Raw genomic sequence first — 24,867 nt, 5'->3', positions numbered from 1 at the left:
AATAATCCTGACCACTTGGGAACTACAGTGTACACAAGAATAAGGCGGGACACACCCAATACTAACACCTCAACACGGGACAGACGGGGGGAGGAGTACTGGATAATTACGGACACTAGGTCACTAGGGCAAAGGGACGGTAGGCCCAATATCACTAAGACAAGGAACCATTAATACACATTTATTAACACTTGACAATATATGACTTTATTTGAAATAATTAAATAGGCACTTCCCTAACTATTTCCTACCAGAGGCAAAGAGTACTGAATGAGGTGCTTTAGTTCAAGAGAGCCGTACTTACTCGTATGGTGTTCCACTGTTCTGGAGATGATGTTCCCTCCCTGAGTCCACTCACACTGTCCTACTGGGCTTCACCCACTCAACTGTTCCTCTTGCATGATCTCCTGCTCCTCAGCTGAACATGAGGGTTTGCATTTGATGTGGAGGGGTTAATACCTGAAGATTATCATGACGGCATCAACTCTGACCTACTCGTGACTCGGTGACCGTTGACCTGTCCTCCTGGTTAACTTGTACAGAGGTGTAACTTTTCCATTGTCTGGTGCCTGTGGGTTGTTCATGCTCCACGTGGCTTGTTCATGCTGTTATGATGTTCATGTTGTACTACTATGTACTGCTCTCTTGTTACAGAGTAGCCTGGTCCCTGTGTAGCCTGGTCATTGAGTAGCCTGGTCATTGAGTAGCCTGGTCATTGAGTAGCCTGGTCATTGAGTAGCCTGGTCATTGAGTAGCCTGGTCATCCAGTAGCCTGGTCATCCAGTAGCCTGGTCATCCAGTAGCCTGGTCATCCAGTAGCCTGGTCATCCAGTAGCCTGGTCATCCAGTAGCCTGGTCATTCAGTTGTGACTACTTCCCCAATGTGTAAAACACAGGTTATGAAAACCCTGTAAATATATGTAAATATTTATTTCCAGTAAATCCTTATATATTGTACAGTGACTTTCTGCTCCTGTGTGGGCCATGCCAACCATATGGGCTGGACGGTAGAGCGACGGTCTCGCTTCATGCAGGTCGGCGATCAATCCCCGACCGTCCATAAGTGGTTGGGCACCATTCATGCCCCCGTCTTATCCCAAATCCTTATCCTGACCCCTTCCCAGTGCTATATAGTCATAATGGCTTGGCGCTTTGGCCTGATAGTTCCCTCCCTCCTCTGTGGACCAAGTGTGTTGGTAAGAGATGTTTACAGGTGTGACCATAAGAATAATTATACTATACTGCACCTTCAAGAGGCATAGATGAGCAAGGTGTAGATGAGGACAGTCTAGCACATGGAACTACACAAACAGGTACAGAAATATGTTGACCGAACCACACACTAGAAAGTGAAGGGACGACGACGTTTCGGTCCGTCTTGGACCATTCTCAAGTCGATTGTGAGAATGGTCCAGGACGGACCGAAACGTCATCGTCCTTTCACTTTCTAGTGTGGGGTTTTGTCAATATATTTTTGCCACGTTATTGTGACTCCTCGTCTGCGCAGGTAACTCAAAATTGAGTTACCTGCGAAACTAAACTCAAAATTCGCCTGGGAGAAACCCTGCCCTGTAAAGTCTGGCAAAATCTCAGAAAGATAGAGTGGGATGCCCTTATGGAACTAAACAATAGGACGGACATAGTGATTAAAGTAACCGACAAAGGGGCGACAATGGCAGTATGAGGCAAGGAGAACTACAGGTGGGAAGGCCTCCACCAACTAGATGCTCCCACAAACCAGTTTATACAATTCCAGGAGAGGCAGTGGGAAACGCGCAAGAAGTCGGAACTAAGTGCTGACCATATACTCCAACACAAACGGTACAGAGGGACTCCTGACAGCAGCGGCCAGGGATGTATTTATAGCATTTTCATACGCAATACCGCCACCATACGTCCTGCCAAAAGTACATAAATTGTTAAATCCAGATGCACACATGGTCAGGAAGGCCCATACTGAGTGGCTGTGGGGCGTCAACGTGACCCATAGATCTGATACACATGGCACTCTTCACGCCCTTTTGGGCCTCTTGCTGGAATGCCTAAAGGATGTTATGGACTTTCTGGCCAGATCACAAAACCACAGGGAACCTATTCCATTAGGGGCAGACCTTCATCCTCTGGACAAAGTATCCTTGTGCCCCAGCATTCCCCAGAGAGGCACGGTAGATTGCGACCTTTTTCGACACTCAAGGGACAAATCCAAGCAGAACTGCAGGAGGCATCAGACAGGAGACCACCACCCAGAGCCCTGCTAGAAGAATGTATATTACACATAATGAGAGACACGTTGCTACATTTCAATGGGAGTGCTTACAGGCAAATCAAATGCACTGCAGTAGACGGAAGCACCAGCATCTCAGTGGTGGAAACTTGCGTACAGAGAGTACGTGTTGGCAGAGCTCAGAGAACAGCACTACCCCTGATCTACTGCAGATACAGCAATGACTTTTTTTTGGCATAACAGCGAGGGAGGTGAACAAGACCTTCAGATTTTTTTTTATTGTTTTAATGGAGTTCATGGGAATTTTAATTTTACATTAGAAAGCAGTGAAACGGAGCTGGCCTTCTTAAACACACATGTGTATCTAGATAACAACAATGGGGTGCGGATGGGGATCCATATAAAAGTTCCAAGCTACATTCATGCCACTCACCATCATTCAAACACTCCCTACTGTACTCACTGGCAATAAGGTTAAAAAGAACAGCGAGTGAGGGTAACAGACTAGAGAAGGTGCTAAATGATCTCTCGAGTTTTTTTTCTAAACGAAGATATCCGGACAGGATTCTCAGCAATGCAGAAATGAAACTGGCATTAACGGAATGACAATCGGTAATTCATACAAATAATAAATGTAACAACATGATAGAGTGATAATACCAACATTGTACGCACCCACTTCGGCAGGGCCGATACGAAGGGAACTAAACATTCCATGAGAATGGATCAACAGGATATATGCAGAACACACAGCGCGGGTCTCCTCGAACAAACCTTGGATGCTGGCACGGTGAAAAGGACAATTTTCAGCTTACATACCAATTCCCTATATTCAAAAGTGATAGGCCTAAGAACGAATAAAATAATTACTTTCTCCAGGCAGCTATAAAGGTGCCATTTGTGTATCGGGAATTAGCTCAACGTGGTTGATACGTCTCGGTCTTAAACAGCACTCTGAAAAGGTCTTGGATTGTGTACCGTGGCAGTCGCTCGCCGGAAGTCTCTCCTTTTGAGTTCCCTGGAATCAAATAGTAAGGATATTATTCTCTGATTGATGTCCTATTTGATGTAATGATCATGAGAGCATTAATAAGTTTTCCAAGCACACAGGAGTAGCAAGCTAACGTCGACCAGGAGTAGCAGGCCAACGTCGACCAGGAGTAGTAAGCCAACGTCGACCAGGAGTGCACACACGTGATGTCAAGGTCTGTTGAACCTGCAGAGAGATCCACGAGACTACTCTAGAGGTTGGTGAAATAGCACGCCATGATGATGGTTATTTCTTAAAATGATGGGACTGCACGATGTATATACAGATGAAAGAGTACAGCACTTCCTTCCACCCTGGCAGATAGTATCTTTTGACATCCTGACCCCTGCATACTCCACCAAGAAACTAATCACAAGCAACCCTCATGCTCAGCTTGCTGCTAAATTAAACACCATAGAACACATTCACAATATACAAACTGAAAACAACATAGCACAGACCATATACACTGACGGATCACTCAATACAGCTACAGGGAGGGCAGGAAGTGCTGTTATTGCTCATCAGCCCGATGGCAGCACAATTCAAAGGAATATCTGAATTAGTAACTGGGCATCCACAATGCAAGCCGAGTTGGTAGCAATACTGGTAGCACTCGAAATTATTGACAATACTGAAGTAGACAGCTTAATTATTTCCGACTCCCTTTCCTCACTACGAGCAATAAACAGTTTGCAATCAAGTAATAACGTGCTTGTCTTGGAAGCTAGACGTAGATATATAAGAATACTGAGCAAGAGGGTATATATAAAAATGTTGTGGATTCCTTCTCACATTGGCCTGCAGGAATATGACAAAGTTGACGCCCTTGCTAAGGCTGCAGTAAATAAAGACAGTATTGAACGGAATCTTGAGTTATCAAATAGTTCCCTTAAAAGTGTCATTAGACAAGAACTACTGGATGGATTTGAAGAAAGTAGAACTGTGCAAACTGGAACTAGCACATCCATTGTTCGTCACAATGAAATGTGTGAAGTAAAACATGTGTATGGGGCAAGTAACAAAGTCAGTAGACTAACAGATGTTGTTACAGCTCGTATAAGACTTGGATACAAGTATCTCTGGCAGTTCGGCTTGTATAGGGATCTAGATGAAGTGAAGTCAAGGAGTAAAGTGTAAAGTGTGTGGACAAAGACAGGGACACACACTCGAACACTATATCTTGCATTGTAGTAAAATTGAGCCATTTAGAGATAAATCTAAGCTCACTCTGTATGATATGGCAACCTATCATATTACCATGGATAAATTACCTGAAATCCTTGCACTGTATCCACATTTCGCTTCCAGTAGATAAACGACGTATGAGATGAAGAAACAAGTAGTGTATTGTGAAGACTAATAATAAACAGAAGCTACCCTATGACTATCTCTATTGGTCAAACTATTATGTATCAGCGATAAAACCTACCATTAATGTATAATGACTTACTCTAAATGTATAGCTCTTGAAATAGCATTTTCTCTGTAACTAGCTAACATTGTAACTATAAGGTGTGAAGGATAGATGAAATTGTTTATGTAATAATCTAAGATGAGGTCTGATAAAGACCTTTTGTGCCCTCTGTAATGCTTTTTGCGCTACCGCTCACAGGATGGGTATGGGATGCACAATAAACTAGCCGCCTCCGGCGGCAAGAATCAAAATCTTAGTAATACTACGAAGTTGACTCCCATGACTGGTCTTCATTGTGGGTACTGATGTGGGTACTTTAAAACTGGTGTGGAGCGAGCTGAAGGTAGTTAACTATCTTGCAGTCCATAATAAACAAGAGGATCCAGGCTGGAGGGACACAGTGCCTCCTAGCCTCTGTGAAATTGTAATTTGTGTTCACCCCATGCAACAATATTACACATGTATAGTTACCATGATACATGCACACCAAACCTACCTCATAGATGTGTCATCACACATGCATATTGTGAATACTTTTTGGCTCTCAATTCGCTTCTAGACATGAAAGAAGTCCGAGGCCAAGTGAGTCACCAAGCTCCTTGAGGCGATCTTCATCCTCCTGGGGAAGCGAGTCCTTGGTATAGACAGAAAGGCCATCAGTGGTGATGCCCTTCTGGTGGAGGCTTCGTGCTAGGCTCTCCACACCAACACCTGCAGACGGGAGAGCATAATGAGGCACACACCTGAGATATACAAGAGTTGTTACATTCTTGTACAGCCACTAGTACGCGTAGCGTTTCGGGCAGGTCCCTGGAATACGATCCCCGCCGCGAAGAATCGTTGTTACAACCAAGTACACATTTTACTGTTGAGTTAAACAGAGGCTACAGTTAAGGATTTGCACCCAGTAAATCCTCCCCGGCCAGGATACGAATCATGACAAAGCGCTCGCGGAACGCCAGGCGAGTGTCTTACCAGTACACCACGGAGACTGGTAGATCTGACTAACTGGTTAGACCTGACTAACTCATACAGCAAACGCTAAAATCAGCGAAATATAATTTGCTCTACTATCACGTGAGGCTAAACCGCCCCCTAGGCTATTCTTGAACCATTACAACAAAACAAACTAATGTAATATAAAGACACTGAAGGTTTTAGCGTCAACTCTGAGGGATTCTAGTCTTCCACACACTCAAGATATCATAGTTATTAAGACTATACTTACTAGTGAGGTGAGTATCAGCGAAATCAATTTCAAAATAGAACCCTTTACTGGATTCGGGACACAGTTGACGAGCCAAGTCGCAGCACCAGTCGATGTCAGGGCTGTCATCTGTGAGGCAGCGAATTACTGACAAACGTAGATAGAGGAGTGAATATGGCAGTCTGGCCAGGGTGGCTGGGTCCATGATGTCGCCCGTGGCATCCAGTATAATATCTGTAGGTGCACATTTGTATGTTATATTGCTCAATTCAAAATCAAAACAAAACCTTCAGACACACTAAGATGTATCTCCTGTTCTCACTGGTGGACATAATAAACACTTGGATGTATCTCCTACTCTGATTGGTAGCCACGATAAACACTGGGATGTATCTCCTGCTCTCATTGGTGGACATAATAAACACTTGGATGTATCTCCTACTCTTATTGGTGGACATGATAAATACTGGGATGTATCTCCTGCTCTCATTGGTGGACATAATAAACACTTGGATGTATCTTCTACTCTTATTGGTGGACATGATAAATACTGGGATGTATCTCCTGCTCTCATTGGTGGACATGATAAACACTGGGATGTATCTCCTGCTCTCATTGGTGGACGTGATAAACACTGGGATGTATCTCCTGCTCTCATTGGTGGACGTGATAAACACTGGGATGTATCTCCTGCTCTCATTGGTGGGAGAGAGTAAACAATGAAGGCACAATAAGACAGTCCATCCTCCCGCTTACACAACATTTAATAACCATATAGTCTGTGCCATATAGTAACCATATTTTGTTGGGTTTGCCTGTGCTTGTGTGTTGGTAGCCCTCCTTGGGATCGAGCACTCCACAGCTGTTGTCCTGGGTGAACTAAACGTCTTGGTGGCGAAGCGTTTGGGTGCTCTGTACCTTATTCACCATGGGCCTCCTTCCTCATCTTTTCGTGTGCTTCTCCCAGCCCTTCCATCACTCCTTGAGTGCGTGGGGCATTTTGAGGCTGTCACGGACCATTTTTGTTTGCTATGGGGGTTTTCCCAGATCCTGAATTTACCTGAGGGCCACTAATACTAGTGGCCTCGATGAGGACAGGAAGCCGGGGGTTTGTCAAAGGTCCCCCCATTTGCCCTGATGATCTTTTGCAGCTGTATTTTAAAATTCAGCAGGATTTTGGCGTTTATGGCTTCGGCGGGTAGGTGGTTCCACGGGTTTACAACACTATGGGTGAAAAAGCATCTCCTGTTTTCTGTCCAACATTGTGGTTTGTTGAGCTTGAATCAGTTGCGCCAGACACGTTGCTCGGTGCCTGGTGCTTGTTCCTAGGCAATCCAATGGTTTCTTGTCATGACCTATCTCCTGTGATACGGTTTTGTTTTCTTGTTGTGTGTGGGTGAGTTAGGTCGGAGAGCCTGGGACCTGATGCTGTGTCCTAGGTTCTAGGGTTCTGTCAACCCTAGGACCTGATGCTGTGTCCCAGGTTCTAGGGTTCTGTCAACCCTAGGACCTGATGCTGTGTCCCAGGTTCTAGGGTTCTGTCAACCCTAGGACCTGATGCTGTGTCCCAGGTTCTAGAGTTCTGTCAACCCTAGGACCTGATGCTGTGTCCCAGGTTCTAGGGTTCTGTCAACCCTAGGACCTGATGCTGTGTCCCAGGTTCTAGGGTTCTGTCAACCCTAGGACCTGATGCTGTGTCCCAGGTTCTAGGGTTCTGTCAACCCTAGGACCTGATGCTGTGTACCAGGTTCTAGGGTTCTATCAACCCTAGGACCTGATGCTGTGTCTCAGGTTCTAGGGTTCTGTCAATCCTAGGACCTGATGCTGTGTCCCAGGTTCTAGGGTTCTGTCAACCCCAGGACCTGATGCTGTGTCCCAGGTTCTGGGGTTCTGTCAATCCTAGGACCTGATGCTGTGTCCCAGGTTCTAGGGTTCTGTCAACCCTAGGACCTGATGCTGTGTCCCAGGTTCTAGGGTTCTGTCAACCCTAGGACCTGATGCTGTCTCAGGTTCTAGGGTTCTGTCAACCCCAGGACCTGATGCTGTGTCTCAGGTTCTAGGGTTCTGTCAACCCTGGGACCTGATCCTACCCAATCCCCCAATATGTGTTCCTAAGCCATACAACTTCACCACTGTAATCACTCCTTTCATCTTATATCGTGGTTGTTATTTTGAACGCAAATTTTACTATAATGTATCTATTAATAATGCTCAATTTATCCTACAATATACATATAAATTGTCATCAAATTTTCTTACAATGTACCTGTTAATAATATTCTTTAAATTTTGCTAGAAATTACCTACTTAAAATTATCTGTTAGATTAAGGACCTGTCCAAAATGCTATGCATGTTGGTAGCTTTACACGGATGTAACAACGTCAATGCTATGTACTCTCATAAACCCAATGTATCTTGTATATAAATAAATAAATATATCAAAGTAAAGTTTACCATCCTTATAAACAATATTTGGCCTTAGTAAATGTGTAGGTATATATATATATAACCTAAGTAAAGAAATACATACTGTTCTTATTGCTAGTAAGTCATGCACAGAAGTATAGAGAATAAATGATGATGACAATACTCACAAAAGTTTTTGACGTTTGGAAGATGTGGCATGTGATCTAGAAGGATGGGCAGCTCCTGTAGAGTGACACTCAGGTATAGACTGACTATGCTGTCTGGCAAGCTGGGAACGGCTTTCTCAGACAGGTGGCCAGCAAACTCCTTCAAGATACATTCGCTTCCCGGCGCTGTCAAAGTTTCCAAATATACGTCTGAGAATTCGTCATTTTCATTGTGGTGGTAAAAGAGAAATAATGATAGAATGATTTTCCTTTTAACTAGCACTGACATAAGAGGACTGATCTGGCTGAGTTGTGGTTTACTGTTGATGACAATAGAAAGACTCCTAGGTTTAAGGGTCATCTTGTTAAGAACAAGTGGCAGGACGTCACATGAATTAGCATTTTTTATATCCCAGTGATTTTGGTCAGACAGCTCCTTGACGACGGCTTCGATGATGTGCTCATTCATGTGGGACTCGACTATGTGCTTTAACACCTCATCTTCGGGTTTTGCCATGTCAATTACCTGAGAGGCAAATTTGTGTTCCAATTTACGGGCAATCATTACACCTGTAATATTGATTAAGACGTTCTGGTATTTGGCATGATTACTAATTACCCCATCATGCGTCTTGCCTTCTCCCTCTAACATAACATCATGTAATAGGTTTGGTTTCCTCCATCCATCTATGTAATGGCTACGCGCTGGTTGGCCGCCTCTCTCCTTGTCTGCCTTCAACAACTGCGCGAGCAGGGCCTTGCTGGCACAGTACTCCTGGTATCTGGAGTGAAAGTAACCATAAACCCACACCAGTTTGAGACCTCGACGAGAACTGGTTCTTGTAAAGTAGTTGGACAAGACCTCCTCGTGTGGGAGCTTCAGAGCTTTACATTTCAACTTAATCTCTTTTACCGTGTCCGGCTGGAGATCAAACTCCTTCCTCACGATCCCTCGTAAACTGATCTCTTCAAAGAATAACAAGAACTCGTCACATTTGTCTTCGGGGTCTTCCACTTGTTTGATCTTGAGTCTGGATATTAGCTTCTCGGTTATGAAGTTGTGGATCTGTTCGTAGACTTCGGTGCTCGTGGTGAGCTTCTTAAAATCTTCTGGAGTCTCGACGCACAGGAGCGCCAGCAAGGTCAAGGTGAGTGGTGTGTTGAGGTAATCTCCAAGTAACTCACTCATCTTCTCCAGCCTCTGTGTAAACCTGTCTTCGGTGGCTTTTTGCTTGCTCTTGTCAGTCTCCAGTGCATTGATGATTCTGTTGACGTATTTTAAACGATGTTCTGGACTTATGCCCAAGACGAGTATGTTGTAGCGAGTTTTGTTGGACGGGATGAGCAGTGAGAGGTCTTGATCCCAGCCTGGACGTGTAGTTATCACAAGCTTCACATTCATGCCAGGGAGAGGCAACAGCTCCTTCAGCAACTTTTCTGAGTTCTCATTGACCTCGTCGTAGCCATCAATTAAGACTAATATGTTTAAGCTCAATATTATCTCCTTAAACATCTGGAAGTCAACATCTGAGTTGAGCAATGTTTGAGGCAGCAAATTGTTGATGATATCATCGATAGTATTAAGATGTCTGTCTCTGCACAATACATAGAAAACAAGGTCCACAGTGTCGAGGTGATGTATGGCCAAAGGGTCCCTTACCCACTTCTCAAGGATGAGCTTGAGTAAAGTTGTCTTGCCCATACCACCTTCCCCCGTCAGGAGGACACACTGAGGCAGTCTTCCGTCCTCTCGTCTGATAGTCAAGAGGTCTTCATATTCGATGTCCTGAACCTTAGGTGTGTGGGAAGGTCGTACACCTATTGTGGAGTCTTGAACAAGCTGCAGTTTTGTGAAGGTGTGACTTGGGTCGTGTTTAATGTTGAGCAGGAGCCAGGGTGCGGGCTCGATCTGGTACAGCTGTCGGTACCCATCAGTTAGCTCCTGCTTGCTGTTCTGCTTAACCTCTTCTATTATTTGTGCTTTGAAGAGTTTAATCTCCTCGTGAAGCTGATCCAAGTGTGTCGGATCCGTGGGATCCAGTGATTCTCTGATCTTTTTTGGCAGTCCTTCAATATACTCGGTGACATCCTTGATCACCTGGTCCACTTCCTGGCTGTCTCTCCCACCCCGGGCGCCGGCCACACTCAACATCTCCTTCAGTAAGTCACTAAGCTCAGTTAGCGTTGTCTTGAGCTCGTGCTCCGTCATCTTCACGTGTTTATGTGCCAACGTGTTTCGGTGTTGTTTCAACTTATGAATGAGGTGTTCGAGCGATGGCCCGCGAGTGGTCCACTTGGGGTCATTAGTATCTGCCAGACCACACACGCGTTGCAATAAGCTGTATAATAAGGTGATATCAAATGTATTTACAGTAGTGACGTCGATGGAATTGTCGAGGCTGTGCCGCTGGTGAGTATTGAAGGCCTTCTTGTAGTCGGCATTAGTGAACCCAAGGGTCTGAGTGAAGTGCGTATTTATTGGGTAGCTTCCCTGGTACAACCACACAAACACACTACCTAGTGCATCTCGTCCGGCCTTAGTCACAGCCAGCTCATACCGTAATCTGTTGAGATCTTCCTCTTGGACTACTTCGGCTGGCGTCAGGGCGGCCATGTTGGATTTTATAATTTGCTCAGAACAGCTCTCGGTGAATCCTCGCTAGAATTTTGTTATTTGCAAAGTGAATTGTTGTCCAATAGCTTTACAAATGACCAGATAGTATTTAATGAATTTCATTGTTTTGAAACAGAGTAAATTTGTAAAAAAAATCACAAATCTCAAAACTTTATCCAATAAATATATATATCAATGATTTCCTCATGTGCCGTGAATACCATACTTAAGGAAAGACATTTCATTAGGTGTGTGAAGACCCCGGCGGCTTCTGTTGCCTCCTGTTGTGGGGCTTTCTGATAAGTACACTTATCTCTTCACCTTGATACTTAAAACATATTTAGCTGTTCACTGTAAATATGGTCCAGTGTCATAACAGAACCCTCCAGAGCATGAAGGAAAATTTACATGTAACGAGAGAGAACTTTGTGTCCTACGAGCACATACATGTTGTCTTTCTTTTCTATAAGATCTTATTTCCTTTCTGTAAGATCTTATTTCCTTTCTATAAGATCTTACAAATGAGATCACATGAGATTTTCTTTCTATAAGATCTTATTTCCTTTTTATAAGATCTTATTTCCTTTCTATAAGATCTTATTTCCTTTCTCTAAGATCTTATTTCCTTTCTATAAGATCTTATTTCTTTCTATAAGATCTTATTTCCTTTCTATAAGATCTTATTTCCTTTCTATAAGATCTTATTTCCTTTCTATAAGATCTTATTTCATTCTATAAGATCTTATTTCCTGTCTATAAGATCTTATTTCCTTTCCATAAGATCTTATTTCTTTCTATAAGATCTTATTTCTTTCTATAAGATGTTATTTCCTTTCTATAAGATCTTATTTCTTTTCTATAAGATCTTATTTTATTATTATATTTATGCAGATCGCTGAATTATTATGTTCCATAACTTACACTTCCTCTTGTTTCAAAACAAGTTACTTGATAATATAATATTTCTCGGTTGGTCTCTTGCCTTTTCTCCTCCAAACGTGTGTTGAACAGAATCTACATCTGCCTTAAGAAAGTCCATCGGATTCCTGACATTTTCTGGAAATAAATTTAAAAGTTAAAAAAATTTAAATTTTCATAAAATTTTCTTAGATTGAGGACCTGCCCGAAACGCTGCGCGTACTAGTGGCTTTACAAGACTGTAATTACCATATTATGTATCCTCACAATCCCAATGTACCTTCTTGTATATGCATAAATTAATAAATAAATGGAAAACAATTTCAGGATCATATTACTTCGTGATAATTATTAATTTAATATTTAGTACAATAAACAATCTGTATCTATAACTTGGAATGTGTGTCTGTATAAGGTTGGAGATGCTCAGGCCAGATGCTTGAGCAGCTTCACCTAACTTTGCACTCTGATTCCTGTTGGGTACATGCCCAACAGGGTCGCCAGAATTCAAGAGGGAACAGTGTCACAGTCAGGGGCCCTGGTGGCTGAATGGACAGCACTCTGGATTCTTAATCCTAGGGTTCGGGATCGATCCCCGGCGATGGCGAAAACATAGGCAGAGTTTCTTTCACCCTGATGCCACTGTTCACCTAACAATAAATAGGTACCTGGGAGATAGACAGCTGATATGGGATACGTCCTGTGTGTGAGTGTGCGTGTGTGTGTGTGTGTGTGTGTGTGTGTGTGTGTGTGTGTGTGTGTGTGTGTGTGTGTGTGTGTGTGTGTGTGTGTGTGTGTGTGTGAACAAATCAGTTGATTGATTGACAGTTGAGAGACGGGCCGAAAGAGCCAGAGCTCAACCCCCGCAAGCACAATTAGGTGAATACAACTAGTAACACCTGTGGCACCAATGCTCATTTCCTTTAATACTTTGACAAAAAAAAGTAATAAAAATATTTTACTCATCGTACTCTGGTCATAAAGAGTGACAACAGAAATTCAAACCCAGCCGTTATCCTCTAAAAAGCCCCGCCCCCTTTCTCAAAGCCAATGGGACACCGCCTGGCTCCCGCCCGGCCCACCACCCACTAATGGGGACTATTTTATTGCTTGTTTCTTTCATCAATTATAAGAGACATAGAGATGGATAGGAAAGAAGAGACAGAAAGACAGACAGACAAGTGAAGTTTATTTTACTTCTGAACTTAACAGAAGAGAATATAAACAACGTTTACTTCTTATCTTCATGTTGTAGATGTAAACAAACTTTTACTTGCCATCTTTTATTTTTTGATATATACAAGCGTCGGTACATTGTCGTACAGCCACTAGTACACGTAATAAGTACATTCCTGACTGTATAGTACATAATTACGCTTATTGTGCTGTTACATTTACCTCCCCATATATCCTCTTCTTTTTCTGTCAATACACTCAAAATTTTTAGATTCAAGTTTTAGTGTTCAATGCTATATAAACAAAGTTTTAAATATAAAGAATTTCTTTTTCAGTTTTATTAAACAATACAGATTTTATACAAATTTTGAAAATATCCTGAGTTACTTTATAATTTATTGAAAGATTTTAGTTTTGTTTTATTAGTTTTATAAAATTTTAATATCAATATAGCTGTTGGTTAAGTACTAATTGTAATTAAGAAGCAATAATTGCTATTTACATGCTTGTCCTCCTACACTGTTCTGGAAACTGAAACATATTGGATTGGTGACAGGTAAGCTTCTAACATGGATGAAAAATTTCCTAACTGACAGAAAAATGAGGGCAGTAATCAGAGGCAAGGTATCGGATTGGAGGAATGTCATGAGTGGAGTACCACAGGGTTCAGTTCTTGCACCAGTGATGTTTATTGTCTACATAAACGATCTACCAGTGGGAATACAGAATTATATGAACATGTTTGCTGATGATGCTAAGATAAAAGGGAAGATAAGAAACCTAGATGACTGTCATGCTCTTCAAGACAACCTAGACAAAATAAGTATATGGAGCAACATTTGGCAAATGGAATTTAATGTGAATAAATGGTATGTTATGGAATGTGGAATAGGAGAACATAGACCTCACACAACCTATATATTATGTGAGAAATCTTTAAAGAATTCTGATAAAGAAAGGGATCTAGGGGGTGGTTCTAGATAGAAAACTATCACCTGAGGACCACATTAAGAACATTGTGCGAGGAGCCTATGCTACACTTTCTAACTTCAGAATTGCTTTTAAATACATGGATGGAGAAATGCTAAAGAAAGTGTTCACAACTTTTGTTAGACCAAAGCTAGAATAAGCAGCAGTTGTGTGGTGCCCATATCTTAAGAAGCACATCAACAAACTGGAAAAGGTGCAACGACATGCCACTAAGTGGCTCCCAGAACTGAAGGGCAAGAGCTACGAGGAGAGGTTAGAGGCATTAAATATGCAAAAACTAGAAGATATAAGAAAAAGAGGCGATATGATCACTACGTTCAAAATAGTAACAGGAATCGATAAAATTGATAGGGAAGAATTACTGAGACCCGGAACTTCAAGAACAAGAGGTCATAGATTTAAACTAACGAAACAAAGCTGCCGGAGAAATATAAGAAAATTCACTTTTGTAAACAGAGTGGTAGACGGTTGGAACAAGTTAAGTGAGAAGGTGGTGGAGGCCAAGACCGTCAGTAATTTCAAAGCATTATATGGCAAAGAGTGCCTGGGAGACGGGACACCACGAGCGTAGCTCTCGTCCTGTAACTACACTTAGGTAATTACACTCCCAAAGGTTAGGTTAGGTCGTGGTTTTCTATACAGTTTTACAGGTGAACTCTAATATTCACAATATTTTGGTGCGATACTGGCGATTAAGTGTATTTTTGTACTATGCCGACAGTCTGGATTGTACTTTTTACATTTAGTATGAAAACGTACTGTCTATTCGGAGGATGGGCTGCCATAATCCTACGTTCCCTGGAATACGAACCCCACGAAGAATCGTTTAACAACCAGGTACACATTTTACTGTTGGGTTAAACAGAGTCTACAGTTAAGGATTTGCACCCAGTAAATCCTCCCCGGCCAGGATACGAACCCATGAGAAAGCGCTCGCGGAACGCCAGGCGAGCGTCTTACCACTACGCCACGAAGACTGCTAATCTTGACTGCTATCTTGACGTAATGAAAGCTACACAATCTTTATCTTGTTTCTTAATGCAGTTAACCTGAAATAATGTTACTTTTAACCCTAATGCAAAATGTAAAAGTAACATCTACTTCTCATCTGACCGCATTAAGCAAGAAAGAGAAGGATGGGCGGACTGCATTTTCTTGGACTGTCTGAAAGCCTTTGACAGTCCCACATAAGAGGATGGTGCATATGTTGGAGAAACAGGAAAGAGAAACTAATAGGGCGCTCCAGTGGATAAGGGAGTACCTAAGCAGTAGGAAGTAGAGAGTTACTGTGAGGGGTGAGACCTCAGATTGGCGTGAAGTCACCAGTGGAGTCCCACAGGGCTCTGTACTCGGACCTATCTTGTTTCTGATATATGAAAATGATCTTCTAGAGGGTATAGGCCCCTCAATGTTTGCTGATGCCAAAATTATGAGAAGGATTTAGACAGAGGACAGCATGAGGCTTCAATATGACCTGGACAAACTAAAGGAATGGTCGAATAAATGCCTGTAAGAGTTTAACTCGAGCAACTGTAAAGTAATGAAGATAAGAGCAGGGAGCAGGAGCCCAGATACAAGGTATCATTTGAGAGATGAAATTCTTCAATAATCAGAGAATGGAAAAAACCTGGGGATTGATATCATGCCAGACCTGTCCCCTGAAGCCCACATCAAGAGGATAACATCAGCATCATATGCCATGCTTGTCAACATAAAAACATCCTTTAGAAACTTGTGTAAGGAATCATTGAAAACCTTATATACACGGAATATGTCAGACCAATCTGGGAGTATGCAGCTCCAGCATGGAGTCCGTATCTCATCCAGCACAAGACTAAATAGAAGAAAGTACAGAGTTATGTATGTCACCAAACTAATACCCGAGCTGAGGGGTATGAGCTATGAAGAGAAACTACAGGAACTAAACCTCACATCACCGGAAGACAGAAGATTTAGGGAAAACATGATCACCACATACAAAATTCTTAGAGGAATTGATTGGGTCGATAAAGACAGTTTATTTAACATATGGGGCACACGCACTAAGGGACACAGGTGGAAATTGAGTGCCCAAATGAACCACAGAGAAATTAGAAAAAGAACTTTTTGGGTCAGAGAAGTTAACAAATGGAATGCATTAAGCAGTGTAAGCAGTGATGTGGTGGAAACTGACTCCTCCTGGTATCTGTGTGTGTGTTAGAGAGAAATATATGTAGTAGTCATAATAGAGGAGAAATAGATTGGTAAGAAAGGCGGGGTCCAAGAGCTAATAGGTATATTCTGCAGACATAAACAAGTAGTAAATACACACACACACACACACAGAACTGCACATGCATGAGACTGCTGTTCAAACTTGAGAGGCAGGCAAGAGTAAGCGGAAAGGCCCTATCATGGATAAGGAACTACCTAACAGGAAGGAGCCAAAGAGTTACGGTAAGGGGCGAGAAGTCGGACTGGCGAACAGTAACGAGTGGAGTCCCACAAGGATCGGTGCTGGGACCAATTCTGTTTTTAAACATGAACGATATGTCTACAGGAGTCGAGTCCTACATGTCGATGTTCGCGAATGACGCGAAATTAATAAGAAGAGTTGTAACAGTTGAGGATTGTAGGATCCTCTAAGAGGACTTGAACAAGCTGCAGAGATGGTCAGAGAAATGGCTACTGGAATTTAACACAGCAAGTGTAAAGTTATGGAAATGGGACTAGGTGACAGGAAACCAAAGGGACAGTACACAATGAAGGGAAACTACCTACCTGTAATGATTCGAGAAAGAGACCTGGGAGTGGACGTAACACCAAATCTAATTCCTGAGACATATATAAATAGAATATCGACAGGAGCGTACTCTACACTGGCAAAAGTTAGAACATCATTCAGAAACCTAAGTGAGGAGGCATTTAGGGCGCTTTACACTGCCTACGTGAGGCCAGTCTTAGAGTATGCCGCCTCATCATGGAGTCCCCATCTGAAGAAGCATATAAAGAAACTGTTAAAGGTTCAGAAATTTGCGACGAGACTCGTCCCAGAATTACGAGGGATGGGGTATGAAGAGCTCCTGAAGGAACTGTGCCTTACGATACTAGAATAAAAAGGATGAAGTGGAGAGATATGATCGCTGCATACAAAATAATTAGGGGAGATTGACAGAATGGAAATAAACGAAATGTTCACACGGAATACCAACAGACCAGGAAGCATGGATGAAAGCTGGAAAATCAGATATGTCATAGAGATAGTAGAAAAAGTTTTCTATTAGTGTGATAGTAGTTGGGAAATGGAGTGAAATAAAGGAGCACATTGTGGAAATAATCACTACTCATAGTTATAATAATAAATAATAATAATAATAATAATAATTTACTTAGGAACAGTACATACATAGTTGCAGCGTTACAGCACAAACTTTCTGTTAGATTTAAAGAGAGAGAGGCAGTACATACAGTACTTAAAGCCACTAGTACGCATAGCGTTTCGGGCAAGCCCGAAAAACTAGGTATTAAAAACTAGTTTTAAAACTAGGTATGATAGGGAAGTGGGACCGGAGTCATTACTGTAAAGAACCGGTGGCTAGAAAAGCGGGATCCAAGAGCCAATGCTCGATCCTGCAGGCACAAATAGGTGAGAACTCACAAACACACACAGACTCCATACTGATATTGCTATGACAGACTTCACATACAGTTTCAAATGAAGATTTGATAGAGCCGAATAGGCTCCAGATTCTGTACACCAGTTGAATGACAGGACCAAAGAGCCGAGGCTCAACCCCTGCAAGCACAACTAGGCGAGTACATAACAATGGCCCTCAATGACGTTGCTCTTACACTGTGATTCACAGCTCCCAGCTGCATCAACACTCAAACTGGCAACCCCAGGCGACAACGGTCAATCACGGCACCCAATAATTACCTCCACAGTGTCACCGTCAACCCCTGAACCTGTACGTGTCCTGTACAAGGGCGCACACCCAGGGAGTATAGTAGGTGGGTGAGGTGAGAGACGAGAGCACTAACACCCACCTCCTCATCGTCCCGAGGTTCGGGCGGCACTGAGTCTCTCTCGTATTATCTAGGAAAACTTCTTCATCAAACTAACACCTTTATTAAAGTTGTAAATCAATTATTTAGTATTGGGACTCTCATTATTATAAGATAAGTAAAGTTAGTTATCATTATAGGTAGTTTAGAGCAACTAGGTTGGGAAGTTAATGTTCCATATAGCCTTGTTATTGACAATCTTTCGGCTGGCAACTCTGCACGAGACGTCACAGAGTATCGTACAGATTGTTGCACGAGACGTCACAGAGTATCGTACAGATTGTTGCACAAGACGTCACAGATTATTGTACAAGACGTCCCAGTATCGTACAGTGTTGCACAAAATGTCACAGTATCGTACAGTGTTGCACAAGACGTCACAGAGTATCGTACAGATTGTTGCACAATCTGTACATTTAAACCACATTTAAAACCCATTCTAGTTTTGACTTCTACTTTTCTTTAAACTTGGATAAATTATTGTTTATCAAACCAATAATACATTTGCGTTTTTTACCAGTACATGGACAGTTTGCAACAACTATAACATACATAACATAACATGTGGCGCCGGTGGCTGTGTGGGTAGCACGCTGTACACGTGATCCTATGGCCCCGGGTTCGATTCCCGGCGCTGACGAGAAGCGATGGGCAGAGTTTCTTTAACCGATGGGAGCCGAGCGGACAGCACGCTGGACTTGTGATCCTGTGGTCCTGGGTTCGATCCCGTTCGCCGGCGAGAAACAGTGGGCAGAGTTTCTTTCACCCTATGCCTCTGTTACCTAGCAGTAAAATAGGTACCTGGGTGTTAGTCAGCTGTCACGGGCTGCTTCCTGGGGGTGGAAGCCTGGTCGAGGACCGGGCCGCGGGGACACTAAAGCCCCGAAATCCTCTCAAGATAACCGAAATGCCCCTGTTACCTAGCAGTAAAATAGGTACCTGGGAGTTATTCAGCTGTCACGGGCTGCTTCCTGGGGTGTGTATGTGTGTGGGGATAAAAATAGTAGTTAGTAACAGTTGAGAGGCGGGCCGAAAGAGCAGAGCTCAACCCCCGCAAGCACAACTAGGTGAATACACAAATTCAAATTCAAATGTTTATTCAGGTAAAGTACATACATACAAGAGGTGATACAAAAATTGATAGATTTATAGATAGAGCTAGTACATACAATGCCTAAAGCCACTATTACGCAAAGCGTTTCGGGCAGGAAAAACATTTAAGACTAAAACTTAATACTAATTGAAACAAATGTATAAAATGTGTTGAGAAAAAGTAAAAATAAAAAAGGGGGAACATGGCAGAAAAAGCAGCACAAATACAATTAGGTCGACAAACAGCGTTGTTTAAAAATAACAGACATAGGTTGACAATATAGGGGTAAGGTAGGTTACAGGGAATTTATTAGGTAGTGCTTAGTTTTTATCTTAAACTGGTTGAGAGAGGTACAGTCTTTAACATGATTGGGAAGGTCATTCCACATTCTGGGTCCCTTGATTTGTAGAGCATTTCTAGTTTGATTAAGTCGTACTCTTGGAATATCAAAACTGTATTTGTTTCTGGTGTGGTGCTCATGGGTTCTGTTACAACCTTCAATGAAGCTTTTAAGGTCAGGATTGACATTACAGTTCAGCGTTTTATATATATATATATATATATATATATATATATATATATATATATATATATATATATATATATATATATATATATATAAATATATATATATATATATATATATATATATATATATATATATATATATATATATATATATATATATATATATATATATATATATATATATATATATAAAATAGGAAGGGAGTACCACCTCTAGCTGGAAGAAGGGGGACCCATAGCCTCGGAGGAAACCACGCATAACGCATTAGAGGGAATGTTTAGATCCCCTCCAATACAGTTTCTGTGTGCTTTTCTCCTACCACCCCCTTCCTTAAATATTTTTTGTGCTTTATTATGCATTTGATGGTTACAAGATATACATGGGTTGATACAAAAATAATAATGCAAAAAGGTGCTTAAAGGTTATGGATCTCTTGAAAAACACAACAATGGGAAACATTGATGAATGTCACAGACGGGTTCGATCATTGTTGCAAGTCAAACACTTCTTCGAATTCCTCTGAAGTTGGACTTAGTGCCCAAGACGCAACAGGCATTTCCCCTCTGAATCGCAACACTGAGACGCTGGAACAAGAAACTTTTTGCTCTCTGGTCTTTTGTAGCGCTGATCAATTTGTCCCCCAATTCCTTCAGGAACTTCAATGCACATTTTCCCCACGAACCGAGGGTCTCAGAGCCGATCGGAACAAAGCTGTAGCAGTGTGCTAGGCCTCTGTATTTAATAATTTTCTGCGATTCCCTGAAAGAAGCAGCACCACCGCTTTCACGTGTGCTGTAGTGGAGGTAGGTACTGGCCAGTGTGGCAGCGCACGTGTAGTCCCATACCACTTGCTTACCATCCTTCCAAGGTATATATATATATATATATATGTGTTTATATCACGAAAATAAACACGTGATTAAGAATGTGACAATGTCAGACCACGGAGGAAAAATGAAACAGGAAATTTCCTTAAGTACTTTCGTATATTAAATACATCTTCAGAAGGTGTATCAGAATACACCTTCTGAAGATGTATTTAATATACGAAAGTACTTAAGGAAATTTCCTGTTTCATTTTTCCTCCGTGGTCTGACATTGTCATATATATATATATATATATATATATATATATATATATATATATATATATATATATATATATATATATATATATATATATATATATATATATATATATATATATATATATATATATATATATATATATCCTCACAAATTTTATGAAAAATATATATGTATATATATATATATATATATATATATATATATATATATATATATATATATATATATATATATATATATATATATATATATAAAATACACATGAGAGGATGTGCAGTGACTTATTTTTTCTCACATATTCAGAGATTTGAGTAGGGGTACCGAGTGATGTCTGGGGCCAGATTTGGATATTGTCCTAATAGCAGCTTTGTGTTGAGTAATTAGAGGACGTAAATGATTTTGGGTAGTAGAACCCCAAGCACAAATACCGTAGTTGAGATAAGGATAGATGAGGGAGTAATAGAGAGTCACCAGGGCAGGGCGAGGTACATAATATCTGATCTTAGAAAGAATGCCAACAGTTTTTGAAACTTTTTTTTTTTATATATTTAGAATGTGTCCCTGGAAATTCAGCTTGTGGTCAATGAGAACGCCAAGGAATTTGCCATCTATTTTGTTACAAATTTGGGTATTGCTTGTCCTGAGATTTATTTGATTAGAGGATTTATTGCCAAACAAAATATAGAAAGTTTTGTCAATATTGAGGGTGACTTTGTTGGCAGTTAGCCAAAGATGGACTTATGCAGGTCCACAAATAACCCAACAGGGAACTCATTATTATCAAGAGCTGCATGAATCAAGTTAATCATACTAATAAGTGCATCGTCAGTGCTTTTTTTTTTAGGTCTGAAGCCATATTGACATGAGCTAAGTATATTGCGTTTGGCTAGATAAGAGTAAAGCTGCTTGTAGATTAGTTTTTCGAATATTTTTGACAAGTTTGGCAGGATTGATATAGGTCTGTAGTTGTTAACATCTGTGAGATCACCACATTTGTGGACAGGGGTTACTCTCGCTTTTTTTTTTAGAATATCTGTAAAGGTTTGGAGTTCAAGTGACTTGTTGAAGAGCAATGCAATAGCAGGGGCTAAAGATCTGGAAGCTTTTTTGTAAATTAAAGTTGGTATCTCCTCAAGGGCACTAGACTTGGTTTTAAGAGAAAGGATTATCTCATTGACGTCAGTGGAATTAGTAGGCTTTAGGTACAGAGACTATGGATAGTTACCTGTAAGATAGTCCTTAACGTCAGTACTGGAAGATGGAATATCATTTGCAAGGGATGACCCAATGGAAGAGAAGAACCTATTGAACTCAATAGCAGAATCAGAGGCTGTAAGCTGACCATCGTTATTTATGGTAAGGACACTGCACCAGGTGCTGATAACATTACATACTCAATGATCGCACATGCAGGTCCTGCTGGAGAATAAGGAATATTGGACGTCATCAATGCATCTTGGCAGCAAGGCAAACTACCGACCTCTTGGAAGAAAGCAGACATCATACCGATTCCTAAGCCGAAAGAACCTGGCAATTACAGACCCATTTCATTAACATCATGCATTAGTAAAACTGCAAAACGGATGGTCTTAAATAGGCTACTGTGGAGGACTGGAGAGCTTCATAAACACATATTTGGCTTCACTAGAGGAGTAGGTACTGCCAACTGCATAGCAACATTACTAGGAACAGTTAACTCGGGTCCAGCTATAGTGATCTTCCTTGATCTAGAAAAAGCATTCGAACCTGCAAGCCCGCAAGCAATTTTACACACCTTAGTTAAGAAAGGTGTAAAGGGAAATATGCTAGCATGGATTCAAGATTACCTAAGTCACAGGTATGCCAGAGTAAAGTTGCAAGGACAAGTGTCGGACTACCACTTGCATGAGAATGGGACTCCACAAGGAGGAGTCCTCAGTCCTAGTCTTTTTAACATCCTTGTGGAAAACCTTGTTACCATGACATTTACAGAGGGGGTTAAATTGCTAAGCTATGCTGATGATATAGCATTAGTCATTACAGGTCCTTCACTTCTAAATAAAGCACAAGGTGCATTAGATAAAGTAACATCTGAATGCAGCGTTTTAGGGCTAAAAATATCTGCACAGAAGTCTAAGGCGATGAGACTAGGCGGCAACACTCCAGACAGGCACCTACGCATTCAAGACATTAACCTTCAGTGGGTTACACAATATCAATATCTCGGAGTGTGGATAGATTTTAAAATGACATTCAACAAGCAAATTCAATATCTGAAGGAGAAAGCAAAATCACGACTAAATATAATGAGAGCAATCACAGGGCCCCGTCTAGGAGCGGGACACAAAGTGTTAAGAATGTTTTACATACACGCCGTTCGTTCCATAGTTGATTATGCAGCGCCTGCCTTACTCACTCTTTCTCCTGGTCAGTGGGCAAACGTTGAGGTTATTCAAATGATGCAATGCGAGTCACAACAGAGGGTTCCCAGAGGGACTAAATACTGAACCTAAGACTAGAAACCAAGCTATCGTCGAGTGAAATCAGGGTAAAAGGGATTGCTGCGTGCATGCTGACCAAGATATTGACTAGACACTACAATCAGTTCACTTAAAGATATAATCACTGGAGCACTAACTCTGGACAGAAGAGCCTCCAATAGCAACAAGTGGACCCATTGTGCGATAAACACCATCAATACATTCGATAACAAACACAGTCACTGAGAAGGGTGTCGACGAAATACATGCAGACTTTGTTATGCAAGCGCCTTGGGAATCTCCGCCAGCAGACTTTAAGATTATAATTATTGAAGGAAAAAAGAACCGGACAAATCCTCAACTGCTACGTAACATTGCACAGATGCATATAGAAGCAAACATGGCATCCGACAGCTTTACTTACTTCACAGATGGATCAGTAGACCAGCAGGGACAAGAAACCGGAGTAGCAGTTAAAGCAGGAAACTCTGTAAATAGTTGGAGGCTCTCAAATGGGTGTTCGACTTTACAAACAGAGATGCTAACCATTCAAAAGGCTTTGGAACATGCTCTTGCTGAGCACCAACAACATGTTATCATACATACAGATTCGAGAACCGCCATTGAAACCTTGCAACAAGAACACATATGTGATAACATACATATGATCACAAATGTCATATCATTAATGCAAACACTCAAACGACAAGGCCGTCGGGTACTTATGAACTGGGTGCCAAGTCATGTGGGAATAATAGGAAATGACATTGCAGACGAAGCTGCAAAACTTGCAACTAAGAGAAGAAATGTAGACATTTACATACCACAGAGTCTATCATAGATTAAGAAAGTAATTAGAAACAGAGCAATGCAGAAGATGTACAGTGACCACAACACAGCAGTTGCAACATCAGGATCTGCGGGTTGGTACAAGAATTCAACCAACTACGAACCACTTAGTTTGATGAAAGTGAGCAGTAGAGCAACAGAAGTACACTTACATCGCATCAGGCTTGGATACCCATGTGCATGGGAAATAGCCTTACAGGTTCCGGAAGATGAGAGGAAATGTCAACACTGTGGAGAAATGCCCGACAGACCACTGGAACATTATCTAACACATTGCACAGTTACAACCACAACAGATCGCTAGAACTTTATCTAACACAGTGCACAGTTACAAACCCATTAAGATTTCAACTTAGATTCAACAGAGCAGAAGAAGTTGTTAAACACTTATGGCAAAATCTTACTGAAGCGACCATACGAGTAATAAATACTCATACTCCGCCCAAGTAAAACAGAAACATGCAACACTTAGTGGGCCAGCCAGAGGCTAAGGCCCGCCCAGTGGGCCAGCCAGAGGCTTAGGGGCCCGCCCAGTGGGCCAGCCAGAGGCTTAGGGGCCCGCCCAGTGGGCCAGCCAGAGGCTTAGGCCCCGCCCAGTGGACCAGCCAGAGGCTTAGGGCCCGCCCAGTGGGCCAGCCAGAGGCTGAGGGCCCG

The 24,867-nt window shown here is 41.7% G+C and overlaps 1 protein-coding gene across 2 annotated transcripts; it reads right to left on the bottom strand.

Moving 5' to 3' along the window:
• Positions 1-915: 915 nt before the first annotated feature.
• On the bottom strand, positions 916-18,200 carry LOC123765803 (uncharacterized). 2 transcript variants are annotated; one of them, XM_069307420.1, is made up of 5 exons: positions 18,067-18,200; positions 8,474-12,122; positions 5,900-6,112; positions 5,168-5,382; positions 916-3,242 (listed from the first exon to the last, which is right to left on the bottom strand). In XM_069307420.1, the coding sequence occupies exons 2-4, from the start codon at positions 11,064-11,066 to the stop codon at positions 5,216-5,218; spliced, it is 2,973 nt and encodes a 990-aa protein (XP_069163521.1). In that variant the 5' UTR covers positions 11,067-12,122; positions 18,067-18,200; the 3' UTR covers positions 916-3,242; positions 5,168-5,215. The 2 variants fall into 2 exon arrangements, with proteins under 2 accessions (XP_069163521.1, XP_069163522.1); XM_069307421.1 differs by having other exon boundaries at positions 17,982-18,194.
• Positions 18,201-24,867: the final 6,667 nt, after the last annotated feature.

The sequence above is a fragment of the Procambarus clarkii genome, chromosome 60 (genome assembly GCF_040958095.1).
Source record: "Procambarus clarkii isolate CNS0578487 chromosome 60, FALCON_Pclarkii_2.0, whole genome shotgun sequence".
Lineage (NCBI taxonomy): Eukaryota > Metazoa > Arthropoda > Malacostraca > Decapoda > Cambaridae > Procambarus > Procambarus clarkii.
This window is presented reverse-complemented; position numbering and strand designations above follow the sequence as displayed.

What these genes read in the sequence shown, in the direction of transcription:
- LOC123765803 (XM_069307420.1), bottom strand. Translation starts at nt 11,066, where the DNA reads ATGGCCGCCCTGACGCCAGCCGAAGTAGTCCAAGAGGAAGATCTCAAC. An exon ending in TCCAAACGTCAAAAACTTTT is followed by an intron (nt 6,113 to 8,473) that starts GTGAGTATTGTC and finishes GTGCACCTACAG; the next exon opens with ATATTATACTGGATGCCACG. An exon ending in CGCTGATACTCACCTCACTA is followed by an intron (nt 5,383 to 5,899) that starts GTAAGTATAGTC and finishes TCCCGTCTGCAG; the next exon opens with GTGTTGGTGTGGAGAGCCTA.